The sequence below is a fragment of the Ochotona curzoniae genome, unplaced genomic scaffold (genome assembly GCF_017591425.1).
Source record: "Ochotona curzoniae isolate NIBS_2020 unplaced genomic scaffold, NIBS_Ocur_1.0 contig_291, whole genome shotgun sequence".
Classification (NCBI taxonomy): domain Eukaryota; kingdom Metazoa; phylum Chordata; class Mammalia; order Lagomorpha; family Ochotonidae; genus Ochotona; species Ochotona curzoniae.
In genome coordinates, this window is record NW_024465649.1 from 13,392,837 (window position 1) to 13,408,683 (window position 15,847).

The following is a 15,847-nucleotide window of genomic DNA, read 5'->3' on the forward strand; positions in this document are numbered from 1 at the left end:
GCTGTGAGTAGCTGGGCTGTTAGACATTTCCCAGGCTCCTGAAGGTCTGAAAGGCAAGCAGGCAACAACTCTGGCATCTGTCTGATCTTCCAACTCAGAAACCCAGTTCCTATAATGGATTCCAGTACTTGAAGGGGAGGATTAGCCAATTGAGCCATCGTGCCAGGCTTGGCTGCTCTGTTCTGATCCAGCTTCCTGCTAAGGTGCCTGGGAAAGCATACAGAGATGCTTGGCTCTTGCCACCCAGGTGGAAGACACAGCTGGAGTTTCTGTCTCCTTGCTTCAGCCTGGTCATCGTGGCCACTTTGGGAGTGAGCAGAGGATGAGTGACCCCCCCCCCGCCCTCCACTCTGCCTTTCACGTGAAAAAGTAAACCTCAAAACAAATCCACAATCCTTGGTCAATAAAACACTTCTCAATTGAAGCAGGCCTCAGAGTGGGTAAGGACAGGAGGAGGAGGGTAGAGAGTCAAAAGGGAAAAGAACACAGTTGCGAAACTGGAGATCACCAGTGCTAGGAAGGTTCTAAGTGCCTCTTTGCCTGAAGAAAAGTACTTCTTTCTGAGTAGGCAAAAGGTCACGGAGCAGGTCCTTCGGTAAACTTAGCAGGGATAAAAAAAATTAAGACAGAATTCAAAGAAGGGCAATGCAGTAGCGTTCACAAAGACAAAAGCAGAAATAAAATCTCTTTTTGCCAGGCTGCCTTCGCTGCTGTAGAAAATGCATGAACTGACACAGGATTCCAAGACTTTCACTTTCTGCTACTCATTAAGGAAACTGACAATCGTGGGAAGGAGAACAAGAAAAAATGGAACAAGGTCCATTTGGGTGAGATTATGGAAGAGAAAGAATTAAAATGGCATCTGCTTGCAAAGCTACAGAAAGATGGCAAAAGAAAAGCAACACTGCCCGTTAATCCCAAGAGTGAAACAGTCAGTGACTGACACATACAGTCCTATCTCACACCTAACAAACGTTAAAAAAAAACTGTTTTTGATAGAACAGGCAGAAGTTACAATCCTGTAGATTGCCATGCAGGAAAATTTTTACGTCGAGCCCTTACAGAGCTTAATTTCTTCTTATAGTGGATACTTGGTAATGAGGGAAATTTAAAAAGCAAGAGTTTTTTTTTTTCTCCCCACAAAAAACTAGATTTAGCAAAGACTTTAAGACCCAGCCCACATATTGGGGACTGTGTAAAGGAAACAAAATTACCTTTATTAATCATTAGTAAGCTTGCAAATCAGCATCCTCTTTCTAGAAGGTCATTTAGCAACATGTATCAAAATGCCAAATACACAAACCTGACCCACCCAACAATATCTCCCTTGTAACTGTTTATACTAAATGATTATGGCATAAATACTTCAAGATGAGCACAACAGGAAATTCAGCACCACACTGTTTTGTACAACTTGAAAACAACCCAAAGTTCATTAAAGAGGAGGCCTGTTAAACATTTTTGGCAGAGTGACATGAATGAACCATACACCAAAAACAATGGAGAGGCTGCTGCTCTGGTTCGGTGGGTTAGGCTACCACCAGCAACTCCACCAGCCCATATGGACACCAGTTTGAGTCCCAGCTGCTCTGTTTCCAGTCCAGTTCCCTGTCAGTGTACCTGGGAAAGGCAGCTAAGCATGGTGCAAACCCTTGGTCCTCTACACCCATGTAGGAGATCTGGATGAAGCTCTCATCCCTGGCTTTGGCTGGTTGAGCCCTAGCTATTGTATCCATTTGGGGAGTAAACCAGAGGATCAAATATTCTCCATCTCTCCCAATACATCTGTCTTTCAAATAAAAAAGATAAACCTTTCTGAAAAAGTGATGGTAAAGGGGCTGGAACAGTGGCACAGACTGTTCACCCTCCACCTGTGGTGTCAGCAGCCCATGTGGGTGACAGTTGGAGTCCTGGCTACTCCATTTCCCATCCAGCTCCCTGCTAATGGCCTGGGAAGCCAGCAGAGGATGGCCTAAGGCCTTTGGCCCCTACAGCCATTGGCTCCCAGCTTTGTTCAGCTCATCTCTGGCCCGGCCGTTGTGGTCATCTCAGGAGTGAACAGCAGATGGAAGATGTCTTTCCTTTTCTTTCTCTGTAAATCTTTCAAGCAAAATAAAATAATTGTTTAAAAAACTTTAAAAAGATAAATTTATTTTACTTGAAAGTCAGAGTTAGAAAGGAATCTTGCACCTGTTTCACTCCCCAAATGGTTATAACAGCCATAACTGGATTGATCTTCCAGGTCTCCCACATGGGTGCAAGGGCCCAAGGCCATGGGCCATCTTCCACTGCTTTCTCAGGCACATCAGCAGGGAGCTGGATGGGAAGTAGGGCAGCAGCGACACAAACTACACTCACATTGGATGTCGTCACCACAGGTAGAGGATTAGCTTGCTATATCACCACACCAGTCCCAATAACACAAATCTTAAAAAAAAAAAAATGATGGTAAGGATTTACCATTTACAGCCATGGTACACTTGTCAAAAGAAAAGGACCTACAGGTGTACTCCTCCAAGTTGGAGAAGCGATGAGCTGACAGCTCCTGGGCACACCACTCAGCTTGGCCCTGCTCCTCCTCAGGAAAGCTGCTGATCATTATGAAAATCCTGAAAAGGAAGGCTCTCTCACAAACACAACAGGCATGTCAGCTGTTCTCCCCCTTGGATGCTAACAAGTCCTTTGACACAGCAGAAAGGGAGTTAGGAAACATGCACATTGTTTGCTTGCCCTCCACAAACGTTTATTTCAACTCACTTTGACCACCATAACGGACATGCACTATGGCTAAACCCAAGCTTTATATGGTCTCAGATCTAATATCAATAATGAAATCTCATATTGCTCCAAAATTTGAAACAGAATTAAATCTAATTTTACCTAAAGAGAATAACTGGTTTTTTTGGAGAGTTATTCTTCAGTTGCTTTAGAGATTATTTGCTATCAAAGACAAATTATTATGCCCTAAAACAGATCTGTATGTAGAGTATAACTTAAAAACCCACAGGCATCATGTTTTCCTACTTAGATATCTCAGAGAGATATCTGAAAGAATGTTCACTACTGTTTTTAGTGAACTCTAATGGACAGATTTTGTAAAGACTTCAAATTTTTTAAACTTTTAAGCATTTCTATATACTGTGATTTTTTTTTAATTACTGTAATTTTTTTTTTTACAACAAGAAAATAGCAAATTAACAACTACACTGAGGGGCCAGTACTATGGAAAAGCAGGTCAATTGCAGCCTAGGACACTGGCATCTGCATTCACCTGATCCCAGCTGCTCTGCTTCCAGCCCAGCTTGCTGCTAATGAGCCTGGGGAAGCAGCCCAAGGCCGTGGGCCCCTGCACCCAGCTGAAGGACCCAGGTGCAATGCCAAGCTCCTGATCTCAGGCTGGCCCAGCCCAGCCCCAGCTGTTAAGTCCATTTGGGGAGAGAATGAAATAGGAACAGTCAATGGAATAGAAACTCTTTTTTTTTTTCTCTCTCTCTCTCTCTCTGCCTGTCCCCCTCTGACACGGTTTTCCAAATAAATAAGTATGGCCTTTTTCCAAAAAAAAAAAAAAATTACTTCTTTATTTTACAGAGTTAGAGGGAGCGAGCAGCAAGGAGAGAGAGGAGATCTATCTTCCATGTGTTGGTTTACTCCCCAGATGACTACAATGGCAGGCCTGGGCCAGGCTGAGGCAGGAGCCAAGAACTTCTCCCAGGTTGCCCACGTAGAAAGCAGGAGCCGAAGCACTTTGGCTGTCTTCTGTTGCCTCTCCAAGGCCATCAGCAGGAAGCTGGATCAGAAGCAGAGCAGCCAGGATCTGGACGTACGCCCATAGGGAGTGGTGATGTTGCAGGTGATGGCTTTACCAGCTCTGTTACAATGCCGGCCCCAAATAAATAATATATTTGGGGCGAGGGCAACTACTTTGGAAAAAAACACAAAACTATTTCTTTTTGAAAATAATGTTTGCTATCACATGCATTTAAAGACTCATTTTAATCATCCTTTGTAACAATCCCACACAAGATGTTTTAATTTCAGAAGAAATTACACCAAAAGAAATAAAACTACTTTACATATGAACTTCTCTAATTCAGTAGCTCCTTGACAAAGAGAGTACTAAGAGTGACATTTTAAGATCATTTATTATAGTTCATGGGTCAAATCTAAAATTACTTCTCTAGAAATGTACTTTTAAATTATAAGAACGTTTTTACCGACACTTAGATATCTGAAATACATTTTAGACTTGGCAACAAGATAAAAATTTCGGCTTGTATTACCACCTCCTGGTGACACCTGAAATCCATGTCTACTCCCTCTTGCTTCAGGGCCCTTCCAGTAAGATTTGTGTAAAATCTTACCTCTTCAAGCTTCTTCTCAATCTCCTTAAAGACGAGATTTGCCTTAAATCCATCACCCGCAGAGCTGGTTGGAGAAGCCCTAATCTGATGGGTTCTGAAAGAACAGGGGAGAAGAATTATAATTTGTGGAGCCACATAGGTATAAGCTTTTCAATATTTATACAATAGTTATTTTCAAAAATCCTAAGAACAATGTTAAAACTCTTATCCCCCAAAAATATATTTAGTAAAAACCTAAAACAATTAAGCTTTTCATTTCATTGTTTTTTCAGCAAAAATTGAGTGCTCACTGTAGGCAGTGTTCTTGAAAGTACAATAAACCAAAGACGCTACCCTCAATGAAGTCACAATTAACAAGCCAAAAGCAGACTGTGGTTCCTATGAAGGAAGTAAGGCAGGGTAAGGGGATAAAGATTTACTTAATTACTTACTTTTATAAAAAGTTATTTATTTTGATTGGAAAGGCATATCAGCTTTACAGAGAGAAAGAGAGAAAGATATTTCATTCTCTGGTTTACTCCCCAAACAGCCACAACCACCAGAACTGAGTCAATCTGGAGCCAGGAGCTTCTTCTAGATCTCCCACACAGGTGCCAAGTCCGGAGACTTTGGCCCATATTCTACTGCTTTCCCAGGTCATGAGCAGGGAGCTAGGGAGCTTCATGAGAAGTGGAGTAGGCGGGACACGAACCAGTGCCCATAAGGGATCCCAGTACTTTCAAGGTGAGGATTTAGCTGAGATTTATTTGAAAGGCAGAGTGACCGAGAGAGAGAGAGAGAGAGAGAGAGAGAGAGAGAGAGAGAGAGATATCTTATGTATGCCCTTTCAGTCCTTAAGTGACTGCTACAGCCAGGGCTGGGCCAGGCCAAAGCCAGGAGCCAGGCACTCCATTCTGGTCTCCCACGTGGGTGCAGGGATCCAGGCACTTGAGCTATGTTCCACTGCTTTCCCAGGTGCTTAGCTGGGAGCTTAACTGGTAGCAGTAGCAGAACAGTCAGTATATGAACCAGTGCCTAGGAATACAGCAGAAGATGGCTCCACCACTCAGCCTTTCAAATATGTACATCTTCAGCCATTAGGGAAATATGCAAATACTTCCAAGAATTCATGGAACCCAGCTTCTTGTTGGTGCATACCTTGGAAGACAGTGGGTGACGGCAGGAGTGTTTGGGTCCCTATCACTTACATTGAAGATCCAGACTGAATGTCTTTCAAATAAATGAAAACATAATTCTTAAGCTCACAGAAAAGCCAAATTAAGTTTATCTAGTGCAAAAAAATTTTGAGATTCATGTAAAATTGCTTTTTAACATGCATTTTCCACAAACTTTTAGAAGATCCCCTCATATAAGAATCCCAATACAGCTGGAGTATAATGGAAGGATTTAAGGTCAAAGACAGAAGGGAGTTTCATAGGTCATGGGCAAGTATTTCAATATTATTTTAAATATAAAGAAGAATGGTCGGATATGAACTGGATATTTGGGAAGCATGGGTAAAGTTCCTGGCTTTTGGGTTTGGTCTGTCTCCCCTTTCCTCTCCAACTCCGCTTTTCAAATAAATAAATCTTTAAAAATAGGTAAATCAATAAAAATAAAATAAATGTGGCTTTCAGAGGACAAATGGCCCAGAGAGTCAAGCAGGTAGACAGTGGGATGAGTGAGCACTGCTGTGGTTGAGGCATAGGAAGATGTCAACAGAAGGTTGGACAGGAATGGACAGTAAGCAGAGTTGGACTCAAGATTCATTTTCTCCTGAAATGCAAGAATTTAACATCATCTGCCATTAGTTACCTGCTTAGGAAGTAGTTAGAGAAAACAGCCCAAGGTGGCAGAGGGAATACAGCCTTTACAAAGGCCTGGGTTGGCCTCCCAGAAGCCACCCGATGCACCTGGTGACACATTTTGGAGCCAGTTTCTGCAGCTCAGCACACAGTGGGGAGGTGGGGAAGAAGGTGCACAATGTTCGTGACTGCAAGCCTCAGTGGGATCCTGGGGGAAGGGCAGCTGACCACAATCCACAAACACAGCCACAACTTCACGTGTGGGGTTTAGGAAGAGGAGAGTCCCTCAGGCTGTCGGGTCATCCCTCTGACAGACCCAGGCATAGGACTGGACCTGGCGCAGGGAACTGTGTGAAGGCTCAGGACTGCAGCTGCGGCTCAGTAAACAAGTCTTTCCTCATCTACTCCTCTCCTTCCCTCTGCCTTCCCAAAACACCCCCATCCATCTCTCCTTTTCCTCATCTCATAAATACTAAATGACCGCTCCTTGCCATAACATGAATAATGAATGTCTGCCCAGTGACACAATGGCAACACCAGATCCAGTGAGTTTACACTCTTCCACTAGAGGAGAAACAGAAGACACAAAATAACTGCACACTGCAAGCAATCAAATTGTAGGAAGCAAACAAAGAAAACCTGACATCTTTATTTAATTGATATCTTAGAGAAATGCAGCTTTCCTTCTGCATGTGGACATGTGTGCGTTCTAGAACTTTGAAAGTATCTTTTCTAAATGTTTTTACTGTTAAAATTTATACCACATAACACTGAGCTCCCCACCCCCAATCATTTTTATGCAGGCAGGCCAGTGAGGAAATTCTCTTACAAGTGAACTGATGCTAAGATCCTATGAAAAGAAGAAAAAGGCAAGGTGGGAGGGAGAGGAGCTATCCTAAGAGGAAACTGCAAAGATCCTGAGGGAGAAGAGAACTTGGCGTGTTAAAAGAAAGCAAAGGGCGGCAGGGACAGGACACAGAGCATGAGGTCACATGAAACAGACGGAGACCAGAAGGGGATCCTGCCATCTAGGGAATAGAGCACTTCACAGAAACAGCAACAGGGAAGTGGAAGAGCTGATCTGTGGTTATTCTTGGAATTGTACAGAGGAACAAAGGGAAAAGGGACGGAAAGAAAAAAAGTTGGGGAGGCTGCCAGAGGGGTTCCCAACAAGAGGTGATGGTGGTTGGGATCAGGCAGCTGTCTCCAGGGGTGATGGGAGCAAGAAGTAATTCAACTGGAACTAGAACACACAGGCTCCGCTGCTGGGAGCGAGGGAAGCACAGGGGTCTTCAGAAAGCTCATGGGGAATATGTACTATGAAAAGGATTTTGAAAAATATTTGCACCAAAGTAAACATCTTTTAATTTCATCTCCCCACAAGCTTTCTGAGGAACCCTTGTATAAGAGCAGAAGAAAAGCAAGGATGAGTCAGCCTTCTGGGTTGAGTAATGGAGGATGGTAGTGCCATTTCAGACAAAGGTGGATGCAGGGAAGTGAAGGGTACCACTTTCTCCTTTGGGTACATTCCACATGAGCTACTTGTGAGATGAGAAGGCAGCTGGACACCAAAGTCCACAGGCAGTCATCAGCAGCACACTGACATGTACTGCCTAGACAGTGGGAGACTCTTGGGAAGAGGATAACCCTTGAAGCCCTGCTTAGTGGTCTGGAACACAGAAGGAAGCAGCAGGCAGTGATTGATGCAAGACGATTCCGGACAGCCTGGAGCCAGGGAACTGTGAGGACACAGGGTGTCTGGGGAAGGACTAAAGCAGTAAGTGCTGCCAAAAGGTCAGGCCATTCGGCAGCATGAGGAGGACAAGGACCAGGACAGAGCACTTCAAGTGGTGGAGGGTGGAAGTCAGATTACAGTGAGCTGAAGACAGGGGAGAGTGAAAATGAGACACCAGGGCTCTTTTGAAAGTTACTTTTAGGAGGACAGTACATGGAGTGGTCACTGAAAGGGACTGTGGTATCAAAACAGATGTGGCTATTGGAGGGCAGACACAAGTAACATCTTTATTTTGACAGCTATCTAATGGAAATGTAGCTTTCCTTCTGGATATGGACATATGTGAGTTCTCTTTTAGTTTCTTCCATTGTTTGTACTGTGTTAAAATTCACATCACATAAAATTTACCACCCTAATCATTTCTAAATGAATGATGACTGGTATTAAATGTTGACTAGAATCTTATGTAACCATGACCACCATCCAGCTCCATAATTGTTTCAACTTGTAAAACAGAAAACTCTTTACCCAGTAAACTCTAATACCTGCTTGTCCCCTTGCCCAACTTAGCAACCATCTACTTTCTGTCCTAATGAATATGATTATTCTAAGTACCTCATAGGTGAAATCACACGGGATTTGCCTTTTTGTTGATTACCACCTAGTGTAACATCCTCCAGGCTCAGGCTTGTTGCAGCACAGGAAAGCATCTCAAGGAGGGTCTGACTTAACCTATCAGAGCATGTTGGCCTGTCAATGGCAACGACCCAGGAGAAAGGAGATGTGAGGAGAGGAATCTCGAGGAGGCAACAGGGGATGGGATTCAGCAGCCTGTGACAGGATATGATTCAAAGGCAGGCAGAGGACCAGCTGGGTGCAGTTGTGGCTATCTCGTAACAGATGAGAACAGAGTTTGGGTTTAATGGCTTCTATTTTCTCAATAAAGTATAAGGCAAAATGATCAGCAGAGAGGATGAAAGGGTATGTATGGAAAATCTAAAGTCGAAAAATGAGACTACTAAAGGAATCATGTTCATATGATCACAGAGTGAAACCCAAACTCCAGCCAAGCCCACCACATTTCTGCCATCACAGACTGCTGTGTTGGGAGGGCCCAGTCTTTGCAAATTCCCTTTCCCTCTCAAGGCTCAACTCAGGAAACTCTCCTTCTGTCAGACTCCACAGCTTCTCAAGAGCAGATTTACAACTTTAAAGAAAAAAAAAAAAAAGGACTTTTCAGCACACAATCACACAGCAAATACGCAGTGATTGAAAGGAGCTGAACTTGCCCTACTCCAATCCCCAGCTCTTCCTTTTGCATACAGAGTAGAATGATCTACAGCATAATGGGACACATTTGTCTAGTCAATCTCTGAGTAGGGCAGGAAGACAGAGGGCCAGCTTCATTTCATTAATGACTGATTTTTTCAGCATCAGTCATCACCTCTAAACTTGTGAACTCTTAGTTACATATATGATAGTGTATGATAAAATAATTACTGACACTAGTACAAAATATCTTGATCCTCTTGGAGCAGTGTCCAACCACGTTCCCAAAGGTCACAGATCTCTCTATCTTATTTGATTTGAAAAGCTCATCAAGCTATTGATTAACCAATTACAATTAGGAAGAAAGGTCACATACAAAGTTTCATCAATATTTGCTGAAAAATCTCTCACTCCTTAAAACTTAGAGCTCTCTTCTAAAACTACTAAATGTAACAATTTAATCTCAGAAAAAGACTACTGATACTGACAAAACAATGTTCTAGTGAATTCTTTACATACAAAATTCTTCTGGTACAAACTAAATTTTGGATTTTCTAAAAGATATATTTATTTCTGAAAGTTACATGAGAGATAGAGAGGGATCTTTCCATTTATTGGTTCACTCTCCAAATGGCCGCAGCAGCCAGGGCTGGGCCAGACCAAAGCCAACCACGAAAGATCACACAACATATGTTCTTTATTATATGACATATCCATTAAGAGAATCCATAGAAATACAAAGTACATGGCTGTCAGAAATTATAAGGAAGAAGGGTTGGGTAGTTAGTGGATACATACAGTTTTTCTGGGGTAATAAATATGCTCAAAAACTGATTATGGTACTAGCTGCATAGCAATGTGATGTACTAAAAACCACAGAAAGTACACTTTAATTGGATGAATTGCGTGACTTATGAATTAGGTCTCTGATTAAATTGCTGTTTAAAAGTGGCTGCTGGTATTCTTAATGTTTGTGAAGAATACAAAAGTCTACATTTTAATCAAATCTTCATCTTCAGATTAACATTTAGCCAGCTATCAATTCATTCTGATTAGGGATTGTTGCTCAATGTATAGAAGTACTAGGGAGTAAAGTAAATTTGCAATCAGCAACTCCCTTTGACCTCAGAGCAGGCACGCAGTCCCATCCCAGCCAGAACAGCCTACAGGACATGGTGCAAGGTGTAAGCAGGTCCTCCCAGGACACATGTGCAAGGTGACCAGCCAGAAGTATTCCCATTCTAAAGACTCATGCTCATTTCTTCCAAAACTCTAAGTGATAGCTGCATTTTAATCAACAAAACCATGTTTCCCATTTAACAACACTCCTGACCTAGAGAAATACAAAACACAACTGAAAATGCACCAAGAAATCTGCCAGTTTATTGAACAACTGCATGTGGTAGTGTATGGTTTGTTTTTTTCACTTCTAAGTTACTGTGTTCCTAAGCACTGTTTTCAATATTTTCTTAACAAAAGGAAAGTTGACATGGTACTCTTCCCATAGATCAACACTGTCCTGCTAATCACAGCGCATAAAAATTTAAGCGATTTCACCTAAGGTGGTACCTAACTAGTCTTACATAATTGCTAACAAACTGGGGGCTAGATGCGTATAGAGGCAGATACAATTCATTTCAGGTTATTATATGTGTCCTTTAAGTCGCTAGTTGTAAGGGAACTACTGTAGGGCTTGTGCGCTGCGAAGGTCTACCACACAGCAGCCAGTCACGTGTGGTTTCCAAAAGGAACCAGGATTCTTTGAAGCTGGTGTCACGGCATGGAAAGAACAGGGCAAGACTGGAACATCTTCTTGAGCCAGAAAGCAAGGTCTGAGGAGAATCATGGGGACCTATGAGCCAGCTTGAAGGACTTTCCACTGGCTAAGTCAGAGGAACTGAGCATCAAAATAATTGCTATATTGAATAAAACAGTAATCCATGAGTTCCTACAGTACATATACAAAATCTGTCAACTAGAGCACAAGGGGGACCTCTTCCTTACAACAGAGTGCTAGTGAATAAACAAAACAAATAATTAACTTAAAAAATCATCAAGGGGGCCTGGTATGGTGGCCAAGTGACTAAATTCTCCCCTTGCAAGCACTAGGATCCCATATGAGTGCCAGTCCATGTCCCAGCTGCTCCACTTCCCATTCAGCTCCAAGCAGTGGAAGATGGCTCAAGGCCTTGGGACCCTGTACCTATGTGGGAGACCTAGAAGCAGCTCTGGCTTGAGCCTGGCTCAGCCCCAGCTGCTAGGAAGCATCTGGAGGGTAAACCAGCAGATGGAAGGCTTCTGTCTCTCCCTCTGTCACTCTGCTTTTCAAATCAATCAATCAACTGATCAATTGATCAATCAAGGGAGTAAATCAGCAGATGAAAGATCTCTGTCTCTCCTCTGTATCGCTTAGAACTGATATGTTGATCATGGTGGTAGCTGACTCTACGCTTGTTGAAACTTACAGAAATATACTAAAACAGGTGAATTTTACTGTATGTGAATTATACTATAACTCAGATGAAAAATCAAAATGAAGTTGAGTTTTTACAACAGGTTTCATCTAATACAGTATAGAATTCAAGCTTACTTCCTTTCAGTCTGTGTAAACTCCCTATTTAGAAAAACTGAATAGGATATTTTCATCTATAGTCAATATCCATGTTCAAAACTGGCCTACAGTTTAAGTACAAGTCAAATGCAGTTGGTCACAGGGCTTAAGTTTGACTTCTCCTCTTTGTTTTCAAGGCCCTGTTGTAGCACTAAACATTCCAAGTCTATATTACTAAAATGGCCTCCTACACACTCCTAGTTTCTGATTGCCACATCATCCAGTTCAAAATAATGGCACAGTATGATACGCTCACTTGATCTTTTGTTAAAACCTACATCCAGGGTAAGTTCTACACTCCTGAGCACAGCATTTGAGGCAAGTCCTGTCACCTACACAGTATAAACCCTGGCCCTTTACACAAGTACACACAAGGTAATCTACGCTCTAACCCACACAACACTTGCCCAACCTCTCTGTATTTTTAAACCTCTCCACCTATGTACAGGCCTGGAAGGACCGTCTCTGCCTTTCTGCCAGGCAAGACCAGTCTTACCAGTTCCAATTTACCTTCTCTATGGCAGTGCTTCCTCTGAGCACCCACTGTGTTTTAAGGAAAGAACACCCTTCCTTGCCCACAGAAGGGCATGTTCAGGAGGTCTAAACATGCAGTAGTTTCTCCTTCCAAGTCAGCTAAATGAGTAACTACGCAAGGTAGATGATGCACAATGGGAAGCCTAAAATTCCTGCACTTAAAACCAAACTATCGATAGGGCACTGTGGTGCAGCAAGCCAAGCCACAAATAAGTTAATTAAATCTTTTTAAAAATAAATAAAATAAAGCCAAACCACAGTAACATTTTAAAATTACATTTGCACAGAGTTAAAGTTTTAAAAACTCCAACTCTGGCCGTTGTTTGAGCTATGCTCTATTAGGAAACCTACCAAAATATTTGCAATATGTCAAGCTAATTTATTATTAATCATTAACAAATTATGTGAATTTATTTCAGGATTCTGCTTTCCTATGATCCCAAATTTCATGTCGTCCTGCTCTGAGCAAATCAGCCACATTAACATGGTAGCTACAGGAGCTCCTTATTGTAAAGATTCTACTGAGAGTTTCACAGAGATCAGCACGATGAAGAAATCAGGCTTAGGAATAAAGTTAAGATTCAATACTTTTTACTTAATTCAGTTCAATGAATATTCACCCTTTTAAGAGAAAGTCCAGGGGCAGTGGTGCAAGTGGTTAAGTCCTCGCCTTGCACGCCCGGGATCCCATATGGGTGCCGGTTCTAATCCCGGCAGCCCCGCTTCCCTTCCAGCTCCCTGCCCGTGGCCCAGGAAGGCAGTCAAGGACGGCCCAAAGCCTTGGGACCCTGCACCCGCGTGGGAGACCCGGAAGAGGCTCCTGGCTTCGGATCGGCATAGTATCGGCTGTTGCGGCTCACTTGGGGAGTGAATCATCGGACGGAAGATCTTCCTCTCTCTCTCTCCTCTCTGTATATCTGCCTTTCCAATGAAAAAATAATAAAAATAAATCTTAAAAAAAAAAAAAAGAGAAAGTCCAGGAGCAAGAAGAGTAAGCCATGATTTTAGGCATATCCATTTCATACAGCAGAATCACAACAAGCTGCACCACACTGCGATCAAACCAAGTGGGATAGAATCCAAGAGGGACCGAGTGCTGTGGGTATTTCAAGAGATGAACTGTGAAAGACAGAATTTTTGCCACAGAAATGATATTATGGACAGAAGAGTGAGAAGATAAAGATATTTCAGAGCTTATAAAAAGTAAGAATTACGACTAATTCTATAAATGAGGTATATCCCATATCCTTTGCGGAAAAAGAGTGTGAACAGATGATTAAACAATCCCTAAGAACTTCAAGAAACAATCAGTATTCAAGATTGCAGTAGGATTAGAGTGAGGAGGGAAAATAAAGACATTTTCATTTCATTCAGACCATTGGTGATCCTGCCTTAGGTGGTAAGAAATCAGACTGGAATACTCCAGCGTGGAAAAGCGAGGAGAGAGGGCTCATCAGGAGAGACCACAGTGAAGAAGACAGGGTAGTTTCTGAGGAATCGCTGAACATGTCTGCACATGGAGAGAATGGAAAGAGAAAGGTGCAAAGATGCCAACCCTCAAATGACAGCAGGAGGCTGGAAACAAATGAACTGCCCAGGAGGAGAGTCGGCTCAGAGGGAAAGGACAGCTGCCCCCCTGGGGAAAGAGGGACACTTCTCTGATGGCCAGGCCCTTGACCAAGAGGAACAAAGTCAGCCAGAGACACCAGGAATCCGGAGGCCAGAGGGCACCTGCGGGCACTGACAGGGGACAGGAAAGCAAGGGTGACCACGGCTCCACCTTCTGGCCCAGCACCTCTCTTTCCTGAGTAGAACTTCCCCGAGGTTGGTTTATAGCTAAAACCTGATGGCCAGTCTCAAAGCCGCGTTATTACAGCACTGGAACTAGATACTTTTCTTTGAATCCTAAGACAATACTACTAGGGTTGCTTTACAGGGAAAGACTTCCCCGAAAGGAAAGTCAGCAGACTTACCTGGCGGCCTCGGGAAACCCCATCCTGTAGAGAGTGACCACCGCAGCTCCTCCGAGACCCAGGTTATGCTGCAGAGCAACCTTCGCTCCAGGAACTTGCCTCTTTCCGGCTTCCCCTCTCAGCTGCCAGCACAGCTCGGCACATTGAGCCAGACCTGGCAAATCGAACACAGAGCAGCCAGAGCCGCGGGTTGGGCTAGCGTTTAATCACGACTTTTAAAGCATCTGATTAAGTACTTTCTCTTTCAGCATTGACCGTAGCTACTTTTTCCTCCTAAGTAATCTCTGTATTTAGACAACAGCCAGGCTTAAGAAATTCCCTGTACTCTTTCCACTTATCCAGACTACCATCTGCTGACACATGCAAAGCGAAAACACTGCATGTACAGTTGTCTGGCTCAGGAAAAATAACATATCAGAAGAAAAGAATCCAGGATTAGGAAACCCACTTTCCCTTAAAAAACAAAAAACAAAACAAACAATCAAAAAAAAAAAACCCACTTAATTGTTATGAGGAATCCCCCCCCCCCCCCCCCGCCCCTTCTTTTCCTCAAGGTGTCTGGAGCAAGAATTGCTTTCCCGACATATTTGCAGCTATTCACAAGAAAAGCTCTGGGTTCACATAGACACTCCAGCCCTGGGATCGCAAAATCAAAGTTCTTTGCATCTGGAAAAAACCAATTGGTGCAAATATTGAGAAATAGAAAAGTTAAATAATCGGTGATGGTCACAAGGCTGGCTAACTCCAGGCCGTAGGTACACTGGCAGGACAGGATAGCCGAGTTACAATGTCCTACCAGCACCAACTAGTTCCTCCCTGCCAGGTACAACCTCTGACTGAGCTTCCCTTGCAAGTCCCAACCTTCCCGAGAAATTTCAACAGCTACTTTTCATTTCTAAGCAGTGTCAAAATCAACAACGTCTTTAATTCGCTTGAAGAACATACACATTACAATCAGTCTTATGGTAAAACAGTATTTAGGTCATTGTTCCTTTAATGATTTTCAAAATTGCATATATTTTGAAAATTGCAGATCAAAATGAAATGACTGTGGTATATCCAAATTCAGGGCAATCCATATTACTAAAATTTACTTTACAAGAATATTCAGATTGGTTTTACATGGTGAGAAAATACTGCTAGTTAGCTACACAAAAGAATACATACACAGTTTATAACTATATTTAAAAGGCAATTTAAAAAGAAAGTTACCATTTTAACCAGATTAGTAGGGAAAAAAGGCTTAAAAATGGAAAAAAAATTAATAACAAAGAAAACAAACAAAACCAGAAATACAAAGGAACAAAAAATGGAAACAAATCAATGCTGAGGAAATTGCAGCAAGACATCCACTTCCAAATAGCACTGGAAAAATTTAAACCAGCACAACACTTCTGGAAAGCAAAGTACAAAGTTATCAAGAGCCCTTAAAATGCCTTGAAAACCAAATATACACAAGTTTTACAGTCAAATATACCTGTTTATTACCGTGTGTACCAGAGAAAAAACCAAAACAAACTGAAATAACTGGGGAATGGTTAACATTCCCTGGGTGAGGGCTCAGTCCCACAGGACTGCCA

At 42.6% G+C, this 15,847-nt stretch overlaps 1 protein-coding gene across 2 annotated transcripts in view; it reads right to left on the bottom strand.

The window, feature by feature from the left end:
- Positions 1-15,847, bottom strand: part of SCP2 (sterol carrier protein 2) — a 77,710-nt gene that overhangs the window by 12,642 nt on the left and 49,221 nt on the right. The window contains exons 12-13 of one of the 2 annotated variants that reach the window (XM_040978534.1): positions 14,269-14,421; positions 4,362-4,465 (exon numbers count right to left, since the gene is read on the bottom strand). In XM_040978534.1, coding sequence (XP_040834468.1) covers positions 4,362-4,465; positions 14,269-14,421 — 257 coding nt within the window. Of the gene's footprint in view, positions 1-4,361; positions 4,466-14,267; positions 14,422-15,847 lie in introns of both variants that reach the window. The other variant, XM_040978533.1, reaches the window with a different exon arrangement.